Below are 20886 nucleotides of genomic sequence, written 5' to 3' on the forward strand. Positions count from 1 at the left end.
ATGTGACTAATTACCAAAGAGGACACTACTGTATATAATCTCTCATACGCACTGCCTAAAAATACATTTCTACAAGATTAACTCCTTCAAAACTAAACTTCTCCAAAAACATAGTTCTGTTTATTGAAGAATCTAATGGATTTAAATCAACTAACAAAACAAACCATAAATATGAGCTGAGGTCATTAAACTTCCAGGCATGTGGTCTCTAGAAGATCAGTATCTGAGACTTCATGCTCACTTTTATTTTCATTTTTTCACAGAAACTCAGTGTCTTCCTGCCTGCAACAGGGTGATTAAGGACAATGACTGAGAAAATACTGACCGTCACCTTCCAAGTCAGTGGTTATGACTTCTAACACCAGTTTGGTGGCCTAGGAAATCATCACAGTATCAGTTTGGTTCACAGTGTGTACCTATCCACAGAACGTAGCCACATCAACAAGTAGAACATTATCAGTAAGTGGCATGTTTAACCACCATGTAAGGTCACTTTTATTCTGTTTATATCCTTGTATTCTTAGAAGTGGTTCATCCAGAATAGTGTTCCAATCCAGTGATAGGGAAAGAAGATACAAATGTGGTGCAAAATTTACTTGTCCTGGGAATGATGGGCAGAGCTAACTCACAGGCTAACCATTCGATATAAGGAAAGCTTTGATTTATTTTAAAGATCCAATTAAAATATAAAAGAAGGCTACGGCAAATATTTTACCTTATAATTTATATGTTCCACATTTCTCTCTATTTCCACATAACTAGCAGCTTCTGGAAAGAACAACAGCTTTGTACTGAACAAGGCTTTGAATGGAAGTTATTCAACTCTGTGAAGGCAGCACTGCCACCTGGTGTTGCAGATGAGCCATTTTAGATACTCTGAATCTAACAGAAAAAGACATTTCCTATCTCACCTGGATTCTGCCATCCCCTGGAATTCTGGTAATTGTTTTTCTTTTCATGAAGGTGCTTACTGTGACTTACTTTCATTCTTGTTAGTGATGAACCAACTGAAGCAATGGAGAATTTAAGCTGAGCCATGCCTTCTGTTTCCTTGATACCTCATTTTTAGTAAATGGAGTCCAAACTACATCTAGGCAGGTATCTTCCTACCAGCAGGCAGCTTGTAAATTCCAAATTAACATATTTTCCATTCCTACCTTTTTGAACAAATGCACTTTTGTCCACAAAATACAGATTTGTTCTTTCCCACACATTTTTCAGTACCGAAGTTTGCTAAACTCATTCATGCCTGGAATGCTAAACTGACATTACAGAGATGACAATAAAGTGTATCTTACATGGACTCAGTAAATGAGTTCAAGTCTGGGATGGCCCATTATTGCAGCAGAGAAATGGAATGGACTTTAAATAAGAAAATACTTAAATACTTTTTTGTCCTTTAAAAGTATCCTCACAACATCATTTTGCATAATAAGAGTTCTGAAACAATGTCTGAAGAACAAATAAAAGAGCATCTCCTCAGCACAAGGAATTCACTCAAACTATAATCAGCAGTTACCACACACAAGATTATATGTGCAACCATACAACTGACAGCTACAGAGCAGACGTCTGCAGGGCTGTCTCCTCTTTGAAAATGCTAATAAAGCTGACACCATGTTAACTTATTTTCTCTTTTCTGTGAACACAAAATGAAAATGCAAAGCAGTTCTTTGAAAAGCATGGAACAGACATCTGCTTTGGATCACGATAATCAGCAGAGGAGCAGCAAGAGCTGTGCCTGCCAAACAGTCACAGAAGATCTTGCGAGGCCTGGGAAAAGCCAAACATGGACTGGACCAGCACTTGCACAACAATGTTTTTCTTCAATGGTGGATTTCTATTGGCTATGACATTTGTCAAAATAATAACCCATTTTCACCTGAAGGTGACTGGTTCAAATACATCCCAGGGCACAGATTTGTGGCTCCAGCCCAAAAAACACTGCATGAGCAGTCCTATTGACAGTAAAGGGTAACACAGTATTAATAGTCTCCGCAGGATCCAAGTTACAGCCATGAGGACCCACCAATTGTTTCCGATCCAGGTACAGTATAACATGTTGGAAATCCCAACCTACATGCTCACACTCAAATACAAGAAACAAATTAGGGCATAAAAAACATCATTCTGATCATTTTGTCTGGCTTCCTGCCTGACACAACTCCTGGAATTTCACCTGCTGATTCTTCTTTCAGCTTCATAATCTGCACTGTGACAACTACAGTTCAGGGGCCCAGGAAAGAAAAAGAGAAGACAAAGATTATGCATTAAGGAGTCTCCAAACACCTGTGGTACAAAATACTCCATATCTATCTTTAGCATGGAAATACGTTTTGCAAGATGCTCTCTATTTAACATAGTCACCAAAAAGATGGTGGAACGTAATTTCAAATGTAACATAGTCAAATAATTTAGCTATAAAACTTGCACTAGAGATCTCAGTTCCGTATGCAGACACAGTTTAACATATAGTTTCTTGAAAATAAAACTTTTAGTTTCATTCCGCCCCAAAAAATCTGTAACTCAACAAGAAAATGCAAAACTCCGAGGAAAATGTTCCTTTTAAAAAATGTCTTTAAACAGGACTATCCTGCAATACCTAAAGTTTTTCTTTTGCACTGCTGTACAATTAAAACAATGTCAATGAAAATGACACTCGGATACAGCCATAAAACTTTGGATTTTGTGAAAGAAAAAAACTAGCTTGTAGAAACCAAACATTAATTAAATGGGCAAATTCTAACTTGTTTCTGTATTATAGCTTTGAATATTTATGACAAATTTTTAATATGCTGAACACCTCTTGACATAGAACCTTAGAACCATATTGCTTCACACATTTTCTTATTTACAGATGATGAGCTAGTAAAAAGTTCGTTTAGCTTGCAATTTATTTGACGAAGTGGAGACAAGAAACAAACTTTTCTCACCCAGGTTATGCTCCTCTTTTTGTCTCTTTTCCCACTTTGAGCTATCCACATAGGCCGCAGAAAGAAGAGATCTACCTAATGAAGAAAGACAACACTATGTAAGCCAGTTTGCTTAGACAACTCTAAACAAAGTAACACTTTATGAGATATTATCTTTTACTGTCCCATTTACTGAGTGGGATGCATTAAGCTGTCTTTATAACACAGCAGTCAGCAACTACTACTGTAACAATTCTGATTCATTGTAATTATTATTATTTTAATTAGTATTTAATTATTATACTTATTTTTATTTATTTTTATTATTTCCTTGTAATATTTAAAACAGAAAAGCTTTCCCCTATAAGGTTTTTTTCATCATGAAACTAATATTTCCAAACCTGAACTCTCTATTTAAGAAAAGGACAAATTTGTAAAGGCAGAAAAAAACCCAAAGAACAATACAAGCAGTTTCTTTGTGCACACAGACCTTTTTCATCAAATGCTAGCAATTAGCTAAATGTCGGCTAAAAAGAATAAGCAAAAAACACAGCTATGCACAAAAAGGCTTTTCTGTTGTTGCTGGATAGTTATTTTTTCCACCTGTAAAGACTGTCTCACTGGAAGTGAAAGTTAGATGCTCATCTGGAAATACTTCCCTTTTAATATTCTCCATTTTTTCCATCTCCTGTGAATTGCAGATTCACGGAAACATTTTTGGAAGTTTTTTCCAAATACTCATTGTACCACCTTTGAAATCTACTCAAGATGCTGTACTAGCTTTTGAAACAAAACAGAAAATGCTTCAGCTGGAAGAATTTGTACATCAGTCACAGGTGATGTGTCCTTCAAAATGCATGAGGAAGACCTGGATAAAATTTGTTGAAGGAAGATATAGGAATACATGTAGAAGGTTGCAGAAAGTAATGTTAAAAAATATGAAATATTTTAGAAATAGACATTACAATGCCACACAGAAGTCTCAGCAACTACCTTAAAGCTTTAATCTGAAAATCAGCTACCTCTGAAAGTTTAGTTTTGGTTGTGAAACAATTTTTCTCCTCACCCTTCTGACACACAATTATACACACACGTCCACCTCTGAACAACTTTGCAAACTTCTGTCAAAAAGGCTCAGAACACAGAATTCCACAGTCAGAATATGAGAGTACGTACATCACTTTACCAAACAGATCGAAAATAAGGTATTTTTGTTTGGTTAGTACGGTTTCTTTTAGTGTTATTTTTCATTAGGTTGACAAAAGAGACATACAGAAGACCTGGGGAGGTTGGTGTGGGTTTCTGGGGATTTTTTGGTTGGGGTTTTTTTAGGATAAATTACTGTATGCTTATTCACGCGAAGTATGCCACTAGTAAGCATGAGGCTTTACAGAATTATTTTCTATAGCAAAACTGTCCGCCTGACAGTAAGCCGGGTAAGCCGAGGTCAGGGCTGAGCTCTTTCACGCCGGCTCAGCGCCAGAGGGAAGGGCGGCGTGGTTGAACCCTGGGCATCCAGGAAGCAGAACGGAGGAAAGCGTGCTCCGCGTGTGAAAAGGCACAGTGGAGTCACCCATCACCACCACTCTTTAGGCAAACGGTACTGAGCCCAGTTCTTCCCAAGGGTCAAATTTTTGTCTTTTCCAATACATCAGCCTCGCGGCTATTCTGTCACCGGCGTTACCAGGTTGTGCTGGGCACTCACTGCCACGGTCTTGGCGGCCTTTCATATAATTCCGCGTGGTTCCCCCGGCCCAAAAGGGCCGGCCCTAAAATGTCGAGCTATGAAATCCGCACGGTGGTGGATCCACTAAAATACAAACTGTGAACACTCTCCTACACTGCACGCTAGCGATAAGACGTCCACAGAGCTGCCTCCAATTTCACAGAGATATACGAAGAGAGAGAAAAACGGGGGAAGGTGAGGGCAGCCCCGGCGCAGCATCCCACCCCTGCTCACGCTTCCCACCTCCGCCTGCGGCAACCACGGCCACCAGCGCCGTGCCCCGGCCGCGTCCCCCGCCCCGCCGCGCCCCCCAGCAGCGCACCGACCTGAGCCCGCGCCGAGGGCCCTCCCGCTGCGGAGCACGGCACGCCGGAGCACGGGGGCGGCCATGGTGCCGAGGCCGGAGGAGGTGGGCGGCGCGGGGAGACTGCGAGCGCCCCGCCCCGCGCCCGCGGGCCGTGAGATGGCGGCGGTGCTGGCGGGCGGGTCCCGGCGGGCGGCGCAGGAGGCGGTGCGGCGCTCGGCGGTTCGCCCGCCCGCCCCGGGCGCCTGGGGCTGCGTTCCCGCAGGTACCGCGGACTTCGCGGCGGGGGCGGGCGGGGGGGACCCGGTCGGGGAGTGAGGCTGCCCGCCGGTGCGGGGGATACCGGGTACGGCAACACCCGGCAGGTGCGGCGGCCGCCGCTAGGCGTGTGCCTGACGGGAGCTGTAGTTCCTGCGTGGATGCCCTTCTCGGCGCGCGGTGTTGTGGCGCGGAGCGCCGAGGGGCTCCTGGTGGGCAGGCCGAGCAGGGAGGGTGGGCAGTGCCCCGCGGGGAGGTTCGGCAGCGGCCTTACAAGATCATAGAATGAATCTCAGAATGACCTGAGTTGGAGGGGACCTTAAAGATCGACCCTGCCATGGGGACACTTTCTACGGGATCGGGTTGCACAGAACCCCATTCAACTTGGCCCTGAGCATTTCCTGGGATGGGACATGCACAGCTTCTCTGGGCAACCTATTCCTGTGCCTCACCACCCTCAGAGTAAAGAATTTCTTCCTAATATCTAATCTAAACCTACTCTATTTTAGTCAAAAGCCATTCCTCCTTGTCCTAGCACTACATGCCCTAGTGAAAGTCCCTCTCCAGCTTTCCTGTAGGCCCTCTTCAGGTACTGAAAGGCCACAGTAAGGTCACCCTGGAGGTCAGCGTTAGTGAGCGGATCTCCTACTTTCTGCTGTCAGGATGTGACATTGAAAAGGAAACAACCAACCAAACATGTGCAGTTTCATAAATGTCTGTTTATTCTGGGAGGATGACAGTGTTATCCAGACTCTGGGCTTCCGAGGCCTTCCAAAGGCACTCCCTTGCCCCAAGAAGGAAATGGGGGCACATGGAAAAGAGGTGTATGTTGCAGAGCTCTGCAGCCCAGGCCCTGGCTGGGCTCCTGGCCTGCTGTGCCTGTGGAGGCCTCACTCAGGTTACAGCTCTGTTAGACCCCTCAGAGACATGGAGCCCGGTGCTCTGCCCACCCCTCTTCATTGGCCAGCCTGGTAGAGGGTTGTGAGGCAGAGCAGGTTGGTTGATTAAGTTCTCTGGGATAGCGTGCACCACCTGCACATGCCAGCCATCATATCCATCTCCCTCCTTTTTCATTGGAGGTCCCTTTGCTTGGTTTTGCACTGGTTTGTTTCTGTAGCACTGTAAGATATGAATCTAAGAAAGCAGTGGAATTCATCAAATTGAATTCAAGAAGAGTAAAATTCTGCTGCCTCCCACTCTCTGCTGACACTGTCCGTGACCACTGAGTGTCCGTGATATGCAGTGTGCTGGTCCCACCCCAGGCACTAGCATGATTCCTGCACCAGCTCTGGAGAGGCCCAGGACTGGGATGGGCTTTTGCTGTTAGACCAGGTCTGTGGGACGTAAATGGTAGCATAATACAGGTCAATTTCATGCTGGATAAATTGTGTTTGTTTTCCCATTGGAACAGTTTCCATTAAATTTAATGGATGAATGTGCCATTTAATGGATTTTTTGCTTCCGGTTTTATGAAGTGTGTCATTAGCATGCTTTCCTTGCATAGAAAACAAGTGGGGTTTTTTGCATGGCCTCTTACATTTTTCTAGGGAAATGCAGAATGAGAATAAACCTAATTCAGTTCAATACTTGTTCTTGTCCCTTCGTGATTCCAATAATTCTTTAAGAAGGCAAAACCTTAAAATATTAGATTGTAACAATGTAAGCTACTACAGTGACTCTGTTACAAAGTCATTAGTTGCAAATAAAAATCTAATGGACATCTGATTTTGTAACAGCAAAAACTTGTCAAATAGCTTTTGCATGAAACTTTTATTAAAGCAGCTTGCAACACAGTACAGTTGAGGTCAGCACCCAAAGTTAATTTTGAGCTTCCAGACTCAAAATTTTGAGCTTCTAGACTTCTTACCTCTGATGTCTGTAGTGCAACAGAACTTCACTAGGTCTCCTGAGTGTTACTGGGATCCAAGTAATACAGTTGGTGTTTTTATAAATTCAAAAAATAAGCTTTTTGTGTCTTCCTACTGCATTGGGAGCTTCCAGAATGATGCGTTTACAGCAATGAGGACAGCACTTAAGGGGAAAGCAAGCTGTGCCACTAGTGAATTGTGGAGAATAAAGAAATGACAAGAAAATCATTATGAAAGTGCAAAGGGGGGAAGGATCTTATTCCTGAGCAGAATGCTCCTCTTCCTTGGTGAAGAGGAATATTGCGTCTACTTTTTCTTGTGCTCATTCAATAACTAAATACTTCTTCATCCTTGTGCACATAAAGTCCATAGAGCTGTGACATAGTATTTGAGTTCTTTTGTTTGTGACATGAGCAACTTCAGTTTTTGCAGTCTGTTTTTTAATGTCGTACTGACAATGTCTGGCATCAGAAAATTGAAGTCAGTAATTAATACATGCAAGGTTCAGTAGTAATAAATCAGACAGTGTAATATAAAACTCAATCTTCCTCTTTTTTGTTCTTGTGGTAGGGAAGCGGTATCTGCTAACTGAAGAAGATATAAAGTTACAAGAATTTCAACAGATGAAAGTGGCAATTAGGAATGAAGTTCATGGCAATAAAGGTATAGCATTTATTTCATAGTCACCATTCTCAATTTTAGCATGAGTCCTAGGAAACAAAACAGTCCAAGTTACAAAAGTATGACACCAATTGATCCCATTTAAAGAAACAACTTATGTCTTCCTCCTGCAAATTTTTTGTACCTACCATTATTGTAAGACCTGAGGCTTTGTAAAATGAAACAATATTAGTTATGCTGTGTTGAGATTATGCGTGGAGAAGCTTTCATGTATGCAAGGTGTTTGCATAAGACCTGAAATGTTTGTATCCTCCCTTTTCTAACTTTTTAAGATAATCTAATAGAAAATACTGTTTCAGTCTACAAATATCGCTTCAAATCAACACAGAAGGTTAATAATAATAATGGCCCATCTTCGCGAACGAAGATTTGGGGAAAGGTCTTTTACCTTTCGAGCCTGCGCAATGGATTTTTTAGGTGAGACACAGCCTGCGCTGAACTGAGCCCACCCTTTAATCCTAAGGTTCATCTGCCGGGGCCAAGCAAGCTTGGACAATGGCAGTGAGGTCCTCAGGACGTAGGTTTGTTTAGAGTGTCCTTCTCATAGATGGATGGCCTCACAGGGCTAACGGGTTCCATCTGCCCGGGAGGGACTGGGAATCGAACCCGGGTTGCAGCGGTGAGAGTCCCGCATGCTAACCACTAGGCCACCAGAGGTCCCTACACAGAAGGTTAACACAAAGCCAAATAGTTACCTAAGTATCCAGAAAAGGCCTTCACCAGTAATTCTCTTTTAATCTGCTCTGTAAATTTAGTTAGCATATTCTTTTAGATTTTTTTTCTTTTGCCTAGTGTAAGTTCTCAGTTGTACACCCACTTCCAGCTGACATATGCTACACCAAATATGAAAAACAAATTCAGGTTTTCCAAACTAATATGGGAGCAGAATCAGTGGATTTTTTCTGGCAGGGATTTTGTCATGCTGTTTAAAATGTATACAAATTCCTTTCTTTAAGAAACATAAATATAAACATAAAGCTGCCCTTATTATTTAAGAAACGTTAGGCAAAACTCCTGTTTTGTCATGTATGGGTGTTCTAGTGTTCCAAAGATTGTACTTAATTTTAAGACAAGGAAGAGACAAATAAACAAATCTAGTTTTATATAAGCCAGTCTTTTGGGACTGAGAGGGAACTAAAGTCAACCTGACAGTTTTTTCTATATTTAGTGAAATTTAAATTGTGCAGTTGCAAGTCATAATGTTATTATATTTTGCTGTAATGATGACATATTGTAGTTTATTCATCCCATAGTTGAGATACATTGAATTTATTGCTGTGGGTCAATAACTTTTGCTAAAGCAGATTTGTAGTAGCCAAATATTTGGCTTTACAGGTCACAGTTGACCTTTTAGTTTCATACAAATAGTAGCCTCTGAAAACTAATGAAACCATTGTGCTAAACACCTGTTTGTGTGTATGTGTGAATAGTTTCTGTACTCAGTGTTTAATGTAATATGTGAAAAATGAAAATCAGTAATTAGGGCTAATAAAAACTTGGTTTAGAAATGGAAAAAGCAGTAATAACTGTTGCACAGAATACATAGTAGCTATTATTTATTGTAGTTATAATCCAACCATTAACTACAATAGTTATACTATTAACTACAGCAGTTATACAATTACCTACAATAGTGTAAATACCATTCAGATCCCAGGTATTTTTTGAATTTCTGTGCACCTTTGAACACATCACAAGCATTATGTATGCCTACTTGTATGTATACATTCTTCTAACTTCCAGGATTCAGCTCTGTATTTCAGTCTCAAGTACGGACTTGCAATTGCATATAGCAACAGATATGCATCCAGTAACTGAATATGTTGTTCCCTGTGGTGCCTACTTTTCACCTCTTGTGTAGGTCACTAGCTTGGAAACAGCAGTGGCCCAGCAACTGCTACAAAAATGATTGCTTCTCTCCCCAAGATGTGGTCAGCACCATGGGAGGCTGTCAGGTGGTACATGTGATTTTAATCTTGTGTGTGTCAGTCAGAGGACTGAGATTACCAACTGGAGGACTCATCTTTGTGCTTGATTTGTCATAGGAAAATGGGTGGGATAGAGAACCATCTAGTTTGGGGGCAGGGTAAGGGAAGCAACTCTTAAGTTTATGGCTATGTATAGAAAAACACAGATTATATAGGAGAGTCTTTGTGTTTTCATCACCTGTGAAGAAATTTAAGTCTTCTGTGTGAACAGTGTTGAGTAGTTCTTACGGTTGTTTGAATGCTGTGTGGAATTGGTTTTGTTTGTTTGCTTGCTCTTTAGAAAAAGAATAGAAGGCATAAAATGCGCAAAACTTTCTTCCTCATTAAAACTTTTGTGTTACCGGATATGTTCCATAACATACACAATGAATTAAGTTCACAATATGCATCTTCTTGGTTTTCCAAGTTTGACATGACTTCATGGAGACACCTTGGCATGCTTGTCTGTAAGAAGCTTTATGCATTTTTCTTGGTGAAAAAACAAGCTTTCTGAGTCATTGAATCTCCCCATTTTAGGTACTAAGTATGCAACACCTGTAATGGAATTGTCTATAGACTACTCCTGTTATGTATTTTATTTTCAGATCCATATTTTAGAAATATTAAAGAAAAATTAAAGAAAAATGGAATCATTCTCAAAAATGAATTAAAAAATCTGCTGCATTTATGTCAGACTTCATCTGATGTGGAACTAGCCAGAAAAGTTATTTACAGGTATTTTTTACAATCCAGGTAACGCTCTTTTCTGTCTTTATTTTTTGTCTTTTATTAGATCATCCCAGGTTATATCTGCAGTTGAGTGCTTGTCCTGATTCAATGGCTATAGGCATAATTAATCCCTTAAGTTAAGGCTGTGTTTTCATTTCGTTTGGATCTTCAAGCCCTTCAAAGACTCTCAGGTCAAAGGAGGGTCAAGCTACGAGAGCCAAGTGATGTCCTACTGCAGAATGAATGGTGAACCACACAGGAAAATCATCCCACAGCTGAGAAGCAGACGTATTTTCAGGGTTTTTTTCCAGCCAAGACACGCCTGATTATAAACTGGTCTGGAACCAGCAGTGGTAGATTAATGGCAGGAGGTTTTGTGAGTGAAAAGTTTCGCAGCAATTACAGTGTAGGACCTATAAAGTAAAAATTAAAATACTCTCTTTTTGTAGAGGTATTTCAGCAGGTACTGCTGCTAAAATAGACTGCTGCAACTTCTGTGGTATCATTGCATGAATAGAAGGTAAAGTAACTGGGAATTTTTGAGACAAAGACCCATTCTATTATTGATTTAATGCAGATTACTCTACTGGTAATAGAAGAGATTATTTATTACTAGTTAATTTATTAGTTTGATCAAAACTAAATTTTTTCCTTAAAATATAATCTCCTGTTATCTATATATCTTTGGCTGGTGCAGATAGAGGAGTGTGCCTCTGTCATTGCACATACAGATCTTGCTCTCCGTTTAAAGCTGTTCTCCCTGGCAGATTCCATGCCCTGTGTGATTAACTTTTTTAATCTTTCCAATAGGTACCATGAACAGAATGGAATAACAGCCTTACCTAATTTTAAATTTGGGCCCCTCTTTATGAGGCTATGTTATGAGCTAGACCTTGAAAGACCTGCAGTAGAACTTATCAAAGATCAGGTACTTCCCCTATATATTTAAAAAATGCTGTTGTTATTGTTATTATTAGTCAATGTATTCTCAAATATGAGAAATGGTATGCTACCAATAGCAAAACAGTAATTAAAAGGAAATTAAATGCTAGTTTGACTGGTAACTTTATTTTATTTCTGTATGATAAAATTTAATAAAAAATATTGATGAAAAAATAATTACTTAAGTTAACATTGCTGATGCATGTTTTCCCACATCCTGTATTGCATTAGATCATTCTTGGAATGAATGCTTCTGAGTTTTTCTGTGGTAGCCCTCTGAAATCCCTTGTGTTATTTATACCAGCAGATTTGTCATGGTACTCTGTACTTCAAACTCCTTCTGAACTCTGTAGAGGTGGTATGATGTTCAACAGCTCAGGAACTTGGCCATTTTAGTGCTGAAGAAACTTAAGGACTTGTTTTTGAACATGTCTAAAACTCTTACGTGTGCTATTAAGGCAAGGTATTAATCATGCCCAGTGTGTGCAATAATGTACCTTCGAAAATGTCTACTAGCCAGTGAAAAGTCATGTCTCTGATGCTAATTCATTAAGGCATGATTTATACCCAGCAAGAAATGGGAGAAGTCTTTCTCTGTTCTTAAATTAGACATGTAAGAGTATGTAGTTTTTATTTTAGTTTGGTTTTTTTTCTTATTGGAATCTATGTCATTAAGACAGGTCCTGCTGTACTTGCAGGACATAGTAATTGGTGGATAATGAGATACTTCTTCGGACTCTGCTACAGAAATTTAAACTTAATATGTCTAACATTTTATTTGGCTATTCCCAACACAGTGCGGTTGAAGTAGAACATAAAATGTAATTTCTCTTTCTTCTGCTACTCTTATCATCATCACTCAAGCTCTTGTGCTGACCTGTTCATCATTTGATATTGTGATTAGAAAAAAATTCTTTCAATTTCATGGCGATGTGCTTAACTACAAAGATATTGTTCATCAGCTGCAAGCTGTCAGGGACTTCTGCTTGCAGTGACTTAGGGGTTACAATCTGTCATTAAAAAAATGATTGGGGGACTCTCTGGGAAATTTCTGTTTAATTTTAGTGAGCTTTTGACCATACTGAGTCACTGGTATTGTAGAGGTTAATTGACAGAGGGACGGACAGTCGGGGAACCCAGAGAGTTAAACGTTGAACTTGTAAAGATTTATTCCAGTAGGAACACCTGCTAAATGCTGTGCACAGTAAGAATGTTCACTCTCCTGACCTTTTTTATGTTTGCTCTATTTCTTTTCCAGAATTTGCATGGTTTTTTCTCAGAGAGTACATCATTCCATATTTTGATGACTATGTTGTTTAAAAAAGGCCATTTTGAAAGTAAGTATTGTGTTTACTAAGACAAGTTAATTTTGTGGAGGATGCTTCTCACTGTATGTGTTGTGTGTGTATATAAATATATGTATTTTTTTAATGAATATTGCTATTTGGCTATGGTTTTAGGTGGCCAAACATCATGTAAATAAGTGTAGATGGGAATGAGTTGCACTGTAGCATGTAATAAAAATGGAAGATGGTATTGGTCTTCTACTTCCTGTGGTATTCTTGCCATTCAAGTTGCCTGGAATTGTTTTTATCCAGGAGACTTTGTCTCCTAAACCCTTTTCTCTTAAGTGCTAACTTCTTTTTGCTTTGTAATTTCCCGTAGCATTTTGTTTTCTCTATTCAGAGTTTGTTTTATGTGGGTTTTGAAATGGTATGTTCTTCAACAATTTTTTGGCTGTTCTGCATTACTGTCAGTGCCCTTTTTCCAAAACTGGGGTCTTCTCTTGGTTTGTCCTACTAGTGCCATCACACAGAGTGGCTACAATCAGTGCTTCAAATCAGTTTGGCTCTTTGTCAGAATAAGGAAAAATCATCTAACCTAACTTAAAAGACTTTCCATGAGAAAATCTAAAATTGAGTATGGAATAAGCTTTTCAACCAAATCCCTTTGTTTGAAGTCTGTTGAATACACAGCGCTTGATCTCTTGATGTTTAGCAAATATAAGTTCAGCAGCTGTCCTAGAAGTTGAGACTGAACCACTGTAAAAATAACTAGATCAGCACCTGAATGTAGCTGTTATGCTGAGGCATGTGAGTTATTGAGGAGATGTTATGGAGTTTGCCTAAAGTGGTGCAAGATTTCTGGGCAGTTAGGAAGAATGAGGGTGACTTTGTATCACCCTTTGTATCTAGAATTTAGCTTCAGATTCATATAAAAATAATGAAAGAGTAAGGCCATATTCTACTGTAGACTGAACACCTCCTTGCTAAGAAGAGTTATTTATAACCAACTGACCATGCATTAAACTTTTTGAATTATTTTCTTTTTAAAATAATAGATTTCAGTTTGCATTCTTATTTGCAAATAGATTTACTGAGCTCATAGCATGTTGAACTGTTTTTTCAGTTACTAAAGGTATAGCCATAAATTTGTGAAGTGAGTAAGACTAATATATTTTTGATAGGTGCTTTGGAAGTTCTGGTAGAAATGAAAAAACAAGGTATACCTTTCAACAAAGAAACGTATCTACTTGCATTTGCAATATGCTATAAACTGGTAAGTATTTTCAATTTACATTATGAAAAAGTGTTTGAAATGCCTTTTTTTTGGATTTTAAAATTTCCGTATTTTCCCTGTCATGATTTCCTATCTACTGGAAATATTTTAGACATATTTAAGTCCTAAATTGCTTTATTGTGCATGATATTGTGCCCATATATAGTTTCCCATACGAACTAATATCACAAAACAAATCTCTGAAAGTTTGCATGGACATAAGCATTAAGGAACAAATTTGCTACAGCCTTATAGTATTCTTTCTCTGGGAACTTTGCAACTCTTCAGACTATACTGTGTGCTTGAGCCTCAACATCAATTTTATAGTCTGTTTTCCTTAAGAGACAGGCCTTATATGTGATATGGTCTGTTTGTCAGACATCCCCCATCCGTTTATCCCCTCCCCCTGCAAGTAGCCTTGAACCATTTCTGTAATTGCACCCAAATTTGACAAGGAACAGAATTGTCAAAGTTAATCTGTTCCCTACATGCCTAATGAAAATGGACACCTGAGTGGAGAAAAGGAACCTAAATGAATGCCTCTGGTGAGAGACAGGCTGCCCTTGAGCTTACCTGTCTCAAAGAAAAAGAGCATGAACACAGTGAGAAACTGGGCTACATCGGTTTTATGAGTGTTTCCTTAGAAGTGTTTCCCTTTTGTAGCAAAGTGAGATCCCAGAACTTTTTTATTTTGATCTTCCTCTCCAGATTTGAGTCGGTTCTGCAGTTTGAAATATTAACATGGACCCTTCCCAAACTCAATTAGAAACTTTTCTTCCATTTTCTCATGTTTTACGAAGATGCTAGCTGAGGAAAAAGTTATACCACTAGACCAAACTTCCTCAGATTTCTCAGTTAAACATTAAATGAAACTGAGTGCCTATGTGAAAAAGGAGTAGGCCTAAAATAGTACCTCGGCAGTGATTTACGTGGTGCTTCTGCAATTCTCAGTTCTAATGAGTTAGCCCTGCCTTTAGGTCTGCTGTAGCTTCTTCCCTAAAATCTTTACGTGTTTTTTTACATGACCTGCAGTCAGAAGGCTTGGACCCATGGCACATGCAACAGGAAGAGGTTCCCGAAGCTTCTGTTTTCCACTACATCTGGCCCTACACATGTTTTCAATGGAGAATCCAGCCCATTATTACTATTGATGAAAATAAAGAGGAAACAATTCTTAACTGTCACCTGGTTTATGTGGTTTAACAGCCACAATAAACTCATGGGTTTTTTCATTAAGATAAAGTACTACCAGTAGGGGAATAAGCTGTAGTAACCCTTTGTGCGCTAAAGAGGATTAGGTGGAGCTCTTTCAGAAGCGTAATCTGTTGATTCATCTGTTAGGAGGAGGAGGAGAAACCATGAAGCTCTAAAGTGCTTTTGCGCATGATGCAAGATAAGAAATGTCAGAAAAAATCTTGTCGGGAAGTATCTTCAAGATACACTACTTGAATAATGGAAATAGTGGTAGTGGTGTCATTAAGAGCTGTGCTCTTAATGGTTAATTCTTGGTTTTTTATGAATAATCCTGGCAGAAACCAGTACAGAAAAATGTACAAGGCTTAAAGCTCAGATTATTGCTGGTGGATAAACAAAGGAATTGATGTTTAATCTTTGTTCAGAGGTGTTTTGCAGGTCAACTCTGAAACACTTCTGGGATTTTTTAAATCACTATAAGGCACTACTATCCTCTGAGATAACAGATGGTCCTTCTTTTAGTGCAGGAAAGATCTATAGGCCTTTGGATGACAACAAAGTATTTATGTAATAATCAATCTTCTGGTGATCAGAATGTTTCTAAATTTTTAAGAACATGTTTTAAACCATATTTTGCAGCAATGACACTTTGAACACTAGGAACAGAAATCAGCACCAAATATGAGGACTGTTATCCATATTGGTGGTACCAATTGTTACAAAACCTTCGTGCTGCTTTTAAGTTTGGCAGATACTATTTTGTTTGGGGTCCAGTCAGTTCCACCCATAATTTCCAGTGTGAGCCGTATTGGTTTGGAGAGTTGGTGGTTTGTGAGGTACCACACAGCTAAACTCATTACCTTTTATTATAGACTAATGAAAATTGTCCCAGCAATAATGGAAGCTTTCTGTGTTGAAAAACATGCAAATGTCTAAGCAGTCATATTAGAATATATGCTTTGGAAACATTTTTCAAGATTTAATCTGTAAGAGAGGCTAAAAATGGCTGAATGTTCAAATTTGCACATACACGGACTTTAGTGTAGTGGTGCTGAGTAGTTCAATGCTTAGAAAATATTGACTTTTTAGTAACTGCCTAATGTAGATTCTAGAATAATGGACAAAAATTAATCTTCCTTCCTGATTTCGGAATTATTCAAAACTGAATAGGAAAGTGTCTGTTGGTTTAGGATATTGCCACAGTTTTTTTATCTCTTGTAAAAGCCAAAATAGGGCCAGGTGTAATTCTTAAAAGAATGGAAGTTATGTTTACCTTCTTTTGACCTCTGTCATTTTAAATATCATATTTTGATGTTGTGTTTCTCAAGAAGTGCTGCACAGAATCTGCTTGGTTGGGTTTAGATACGTATTGCCTTGGTGGTCATGCAGTATGTTGACTTCTGCATGCCTTCTGAATGTGATTGCAGGCCTGTCAGATCACAAGAACAAGTGCAACTTACTTTGAAATTTCTATACAGGATAACCTGGAGTCTTCCAAAATCTCTGCGAAATTGCTTGAAGAAGCACAACTGAAAGGTGACATGTTATCGCTGCGAGCATACTGCTTTGCCATGGCAACTGCTCTCAAGCAGGTACAATGCCTTTTGTTTTCGGTTCTGCCTAGGTCTCTGTAGTTTTATTGTGAAAGAAAGTTAACATGGAGAAAGTGTAACTGATCTATGTAACAACTTCAAGTATTGAAACTTTTAGGCTCCTGAAACCGTGTGATTATAGACAACTTTCACATAGATTGAACCTGGAAGTTCTGAAATATAAACATATGTCTTGAGTCTAATGTATTTTGTGCTAGTGACAATGCCATCTGGAATATTACCAGAAAACGAACGAGTTAGGCAAACAGGTTAGATGTAACCATGGATCTACGCCTGCAGATACTACTATTTGGTGATGATTTCCTTTAAATAGAATTTAAATTATAATTTAAAATATTTGTGCAGTCATCTCTTTAAAATGGTTATCTTGGGAGGCAGGCTCAAAGGCTATGATATGTATTGCCCTACTGCCTGGGAAGTGGCCTGTCTTTCTCTGCAACATATTTCTGCTCGGAGAGGTTTTCGTATACCTCATGTGCCTAAGCACTGAGGCTCTGAGGCAGCACAGGGTCAAAGTCTGAGCAAGAGAATAACACTTAGGAAGTTCTAAAGGCTGGAATAAAGTTTGGATTTCCTCTCCAATTAATTTGTGTATACAGCATGGGTGTGCTCTGAACCTTCTCTGTTTCATGTTAAAACAGAGGTCAGAGACACTGAAAGGACTATAGATTTGGTCTTATTCACAAATTTTAATGAATGAAGTAGAATTGTTAAAGGTTTCTTGTGCACTGTGTGGTCTTTTTTTGCTCTGTCTCTGTGAAGAGACACTGAGCAATAGCAGCACTGAAATAAATTTATTCATGTGCATGATGACATGATAGAACTTCTTATTGTCATTGAGTAAAAACAAAATCTCTGTCTCTGAAACAAAATGAAATGTGCTTGATGTTGCTGTATGTAAAAATCAGATAAAATTCTTGTTTTGCAAACAGAGTAATGCTCCACATTATATTTAACTGTTCCTTAAGCTGCACGATCTTTGACAGTACTTATTGCTGTGAGTAAGATGTTTCTCGATCTCAAGAAACATTGCTTGGTCTAGTAAATGCCAGTGTAACATTAGCTGTCTATACAAATCAATTGATGACGTAGATACAGTACTGTAAATGTGTATGTCCAAAAGGTTAAAAGGACTGGGCAGGATAAATATCCACATTAACATATGCTGCACTTCATTTAAGTACTCTGACATGTGTCAAACTGAGCATGTGTGTAGATCTTGTATCTTTTAGGTGATCTCATGCTCAGTGTTGGTTACGTGCGACACGCTGTAGTAAAGACCCAGATGACATGAGAAATCCAGCATGGGGTGTTTCTTTTGCGGGCTGCATGCTGTTTGATGTCTATGGGTCATGGTGACGGGGTTTTAGATGCTGGTTTGTGATTTATTGAAAAGTTGTGAAGGACTGTTTTTTCTCTTGAACTTTTATTGCAAAAGTTTGTGACGCATGTTTGACTGTATTTTTTTTATTATTTATAATTCCTTTCCAGAATGATATAGCGCAAGCCAAACTTTATTGCTCCCAGATAATGAAAACAGAGAACAAACTATACAATAATCTTAAAGTAAGTATGCTTGCTTTGTATTAAAATCTTGCAGAGGAGTATGCTATACTGGACAAAAAACTTCCATGCACAAAGTAACGGAAGGGCAGCTTCTTAGGAGCACAGGTGTGTGTTAGTAGTGTTGATGAGCTTGTTTCTGAGGCAACAGACAGTTTCTGTCAGTTGGATGACTTACATTCTGAACTGTTAACAATCCTCACCCATTTTTTGAGTAACTTCCTACTATAGATGAGACCAGTCCTACATCCGTGCGTATAGAACCATGAACAATTTCTAATTATGACACTGTAACTTCTTGCTTCCTTGCTACAAAAGATTGAAAAAAACCACAGCTCCAAGTAAATGCCTTCTTTAGCTGTACTTTGTCCACTTCAGGCCTCCTTCAGCCCTACAGACTTTAGCCATGTGTGTACGTACAACAGTTTTTTTGTTTACTTGCACAGTCTGTAACCTCGGAGAAAGTGTACTGCATGTGCCATGTAAGCGACCTCTCTAAGCTATGGCAAAAACCACTTTATTCAAGAACAGCTAATGCAGCTTCATCAGAGGAGCTCTACCTTCAGACTCACCCTTCCTTTCCAGGTTCCCAGCTGTGAAAAAAAACAGTGAGGAAATTGATCATTCCATCTGCTTTCTTTGTGATGAATGGATTTTTGTCAGTGCAGCATCTGGAAATGTATTTTGTCCTGCTTTGCTTCATGTCTTTCTCAAACACTTTTTAAAAAATTTACATTCTGATGATAAATACTATTTGTGTGGTGTGTTTTTATTTTTAAGGTTCTTGTCCAGCTCAGATCTGGTTTGCTAGAAGAAGTAATAAAAACTTTAGAGGCAGCAGTGGAAGTAGATACTCCTCCTTTTGTGAAAAAACTTGAGTTTTCTGAGCAGGTGGTAAGTACACAGTAATGGTACTTGACTGAGACGTGGTAATGGTGTTCACCTACAGAACCTCAGGTGCCTAAGTTCACCCTACTGAAGTTGTTTGGGTTCTGATGCCAAAGCAGCTGTCTGGCTTCCTGTACTGTTGGACAAAACACTTAGCTGTTCACTTTCCATAATCTTGCTCCTGGAAGCTCATACTTCATTTGAATGTAAGTGAAGCCTTCCCTGGTGGCATTAAATAATTTAATCCCTTGCTTTCTATGCTATTTTCATTTGATAGGAAAATGAGAGTAAAGTTTCTGATCACAGTGATATTGTTAGGTTGGTAATATTTGCAAAGGTCTGTGATGCTATACAGGGAAATGTGATATGAGAAATAGTGGCTTTTGCTATTTAACTGTATTTTACTGTGAAAACTGTTCTTACAGTCTTGATCAGCAAGAATGCTTCCTCATAGGACATATGTAGCCTCTATCAGTTTGTCAGCATTGCTGCTGCTTTTCCTGAAACTTATCAGTGAATTCCCCTTGAATGTGCCTATAGAACGGCAAGAATAATTAAATACTTAGCCATTCACTGCTGCCTATTAAACAGAATTTGTAACTGATATATAAAATAACAAATATCACGTACACAGGGGGCATTCCTTTCAAAGCATAGCCCATTTATATTAACTACTATGTCAAAAAGAAATTCTTTAAGCAGCATTTCATTTTGTAAAGTCTTTGCAATAAATGTTACATGCGTTAGTGTTGTATTTTGATTTTGTTTGGGAAATTTGTAACAAGCATAAAAAGACTAAGCATTAGTCCTAACCCTTCCCTTCCACAAAAGCTTGTGGATAAGTAACATTTTTTTAGGAGATTTACTTAACACTTGAGTTCATACTCTGTGTATAGCATACAGAACTTCTCAGTTCTGTAGACTGAGTCTGTAGTCTGTCAGACTCTATAGTCTGACTTATTGATTTGTTCTGTACTGTACATTTACTGAGATGCATAATAATAATTAGAATTGTGCTGATCTGAAAAGCAGATTTCCAGGAAGCAATTACGTTTCCTGGATTTAAATAGAAAATAATTGTGTTATTCTGTACTAGGACTGAAAATAGGACTGTACAACTTGGAGGAAGTTTTAAATGTAATAAACCCTCTCTGATAGGTATCCAGTGCATTTCCACCATTGTGTGGTGATGCATAATGTGTGTTCCATAAAATCATTGCCTTAGCAACCTATCTTATGCTGTGTGTTTGTTTGTTTACAATGAGTGATTGCTTGTCTTCGGTATGATGGTAGAACGAGGTCTTGACTTGCTGAACTGTAACAATGTGTAATTTTCTCTTCCTCAGCTGGCTACAGTCAGGGAAAAGATGGAAGAAAACCCTAACCTTTCTGTCAAATTAGGAGATATTTATACGAAACTACAAGCTTCTGGACAGATTACCATGTGCACACTGGAAGACATGCTTTTCCAGATTCCTAGTTCAAAGAAGACTACTGCAAAGCTTTTAAGTCAGAAGCAATTGGGATATCAGGCTGCTAATCCGCTTCAGTCAAATCTATTGTTGGAATAGTTCAGTATTTGGTGGCAAACTGAACTGCTGATGGCATCTCTTAGAAGCCAGGTTCAAATAAAATGTCTTCTCCCAATTTCCACAATGAGCAAGTGACCTCTTCTAATTTTC

At 39.0% G+C, this 20886-nt stretch overlaps 2 protein-coding genes across 9 annotated transcripts in view; one reads left to right on the top strand and one right to left on the bottom strand.

The window, feature by feature from the left end:
- The window catches only part of MRPS27 (mitochondrial ribosomal protein S27), a 40757-nt gene extending 35681 nt beyond the window's left edge, over positions 1–5076 (bottom strand). For 2 of the 3 annotated variants that reach the window (XR_003532251.1, XM_027671394.1), the window contains exons 1-3: positions 4965–5076; positions 3903–3905; positions 2934–3008 (exon numbers count right to left, since the gene is read on the bottom strand). Coding sequence is in view for 2 of the 3 variants with exons in the window: in XM_027671394.1 (XP_027527195.1) it covers positions 2934–3008; positions 3903–3905; positions 4965–5028 (142 nt within the window). In the remaining variant the exon portion in view is untranslated. The remainder of the gene's footprint in view (positions 1–2933; positions 3009–3902; positions 3906–4964) is intronic. The other variant, XM_027671393.1, reaches the window with a different exon arrangement.
- On the top strand, positions 4458–20863 carry PTCD2 (pentatricopeptide repeat domain 2). 6 transcript variants are annotated; one of them, XM_027671399.1, is made up of 10 exons: positions 4458–4833; positions 7639–7731; positions 10322–10469; positions 11256–11373; positions 12646–12724; positions 13855–13946; positions 16619–16732; positions 18245–18319; positions 19097–19210; positions 20551–20863. In XM_027671399.1, exons 2-10 carry the CDS (start codon positions 7692–7694, stop codon positions 20773–20775), a joined length of 1005 nt encoding a protein of 334 aa, XP_027527200.1. In that variant the 5' UTR covers positions 4458–4833; positions 7639–7691; the 3' UTR covers positions 20776–20863. The 6 variants fall into 6 exon arrangements, with proteins under 6 accessions (XP_027527200.1, XP_027527202.1, XP_027527197.1 ...); XM_027671401.1 differs by having other exon boundaries at positions 4576–4599; XM_027671396.1 differs by lacking the exon at positions 4458–4833 and adding an exon at positions 4928–5207 and having other exon boundaries at positions 10322–10451.
- The last annotated feature ends 23 nt before the right edge of the window (positions 20864–20886 follow it).

Source organism: Neopelma chrysocephalum, unplaced genomic scaffold (genome assembly GCF_003984885.1).
Source record: "Neopelma chrysocephalum unplaced genomic scaffold, ASM398488v2 Primary Assembly neopelma1_97102, whole genome shotgun sequence".
NCBI lineage: Eukaryota > Metazoa > Chordata > Aves > Passeriformes > Pipridae > Neopelma > Neopelma chrysocephalum.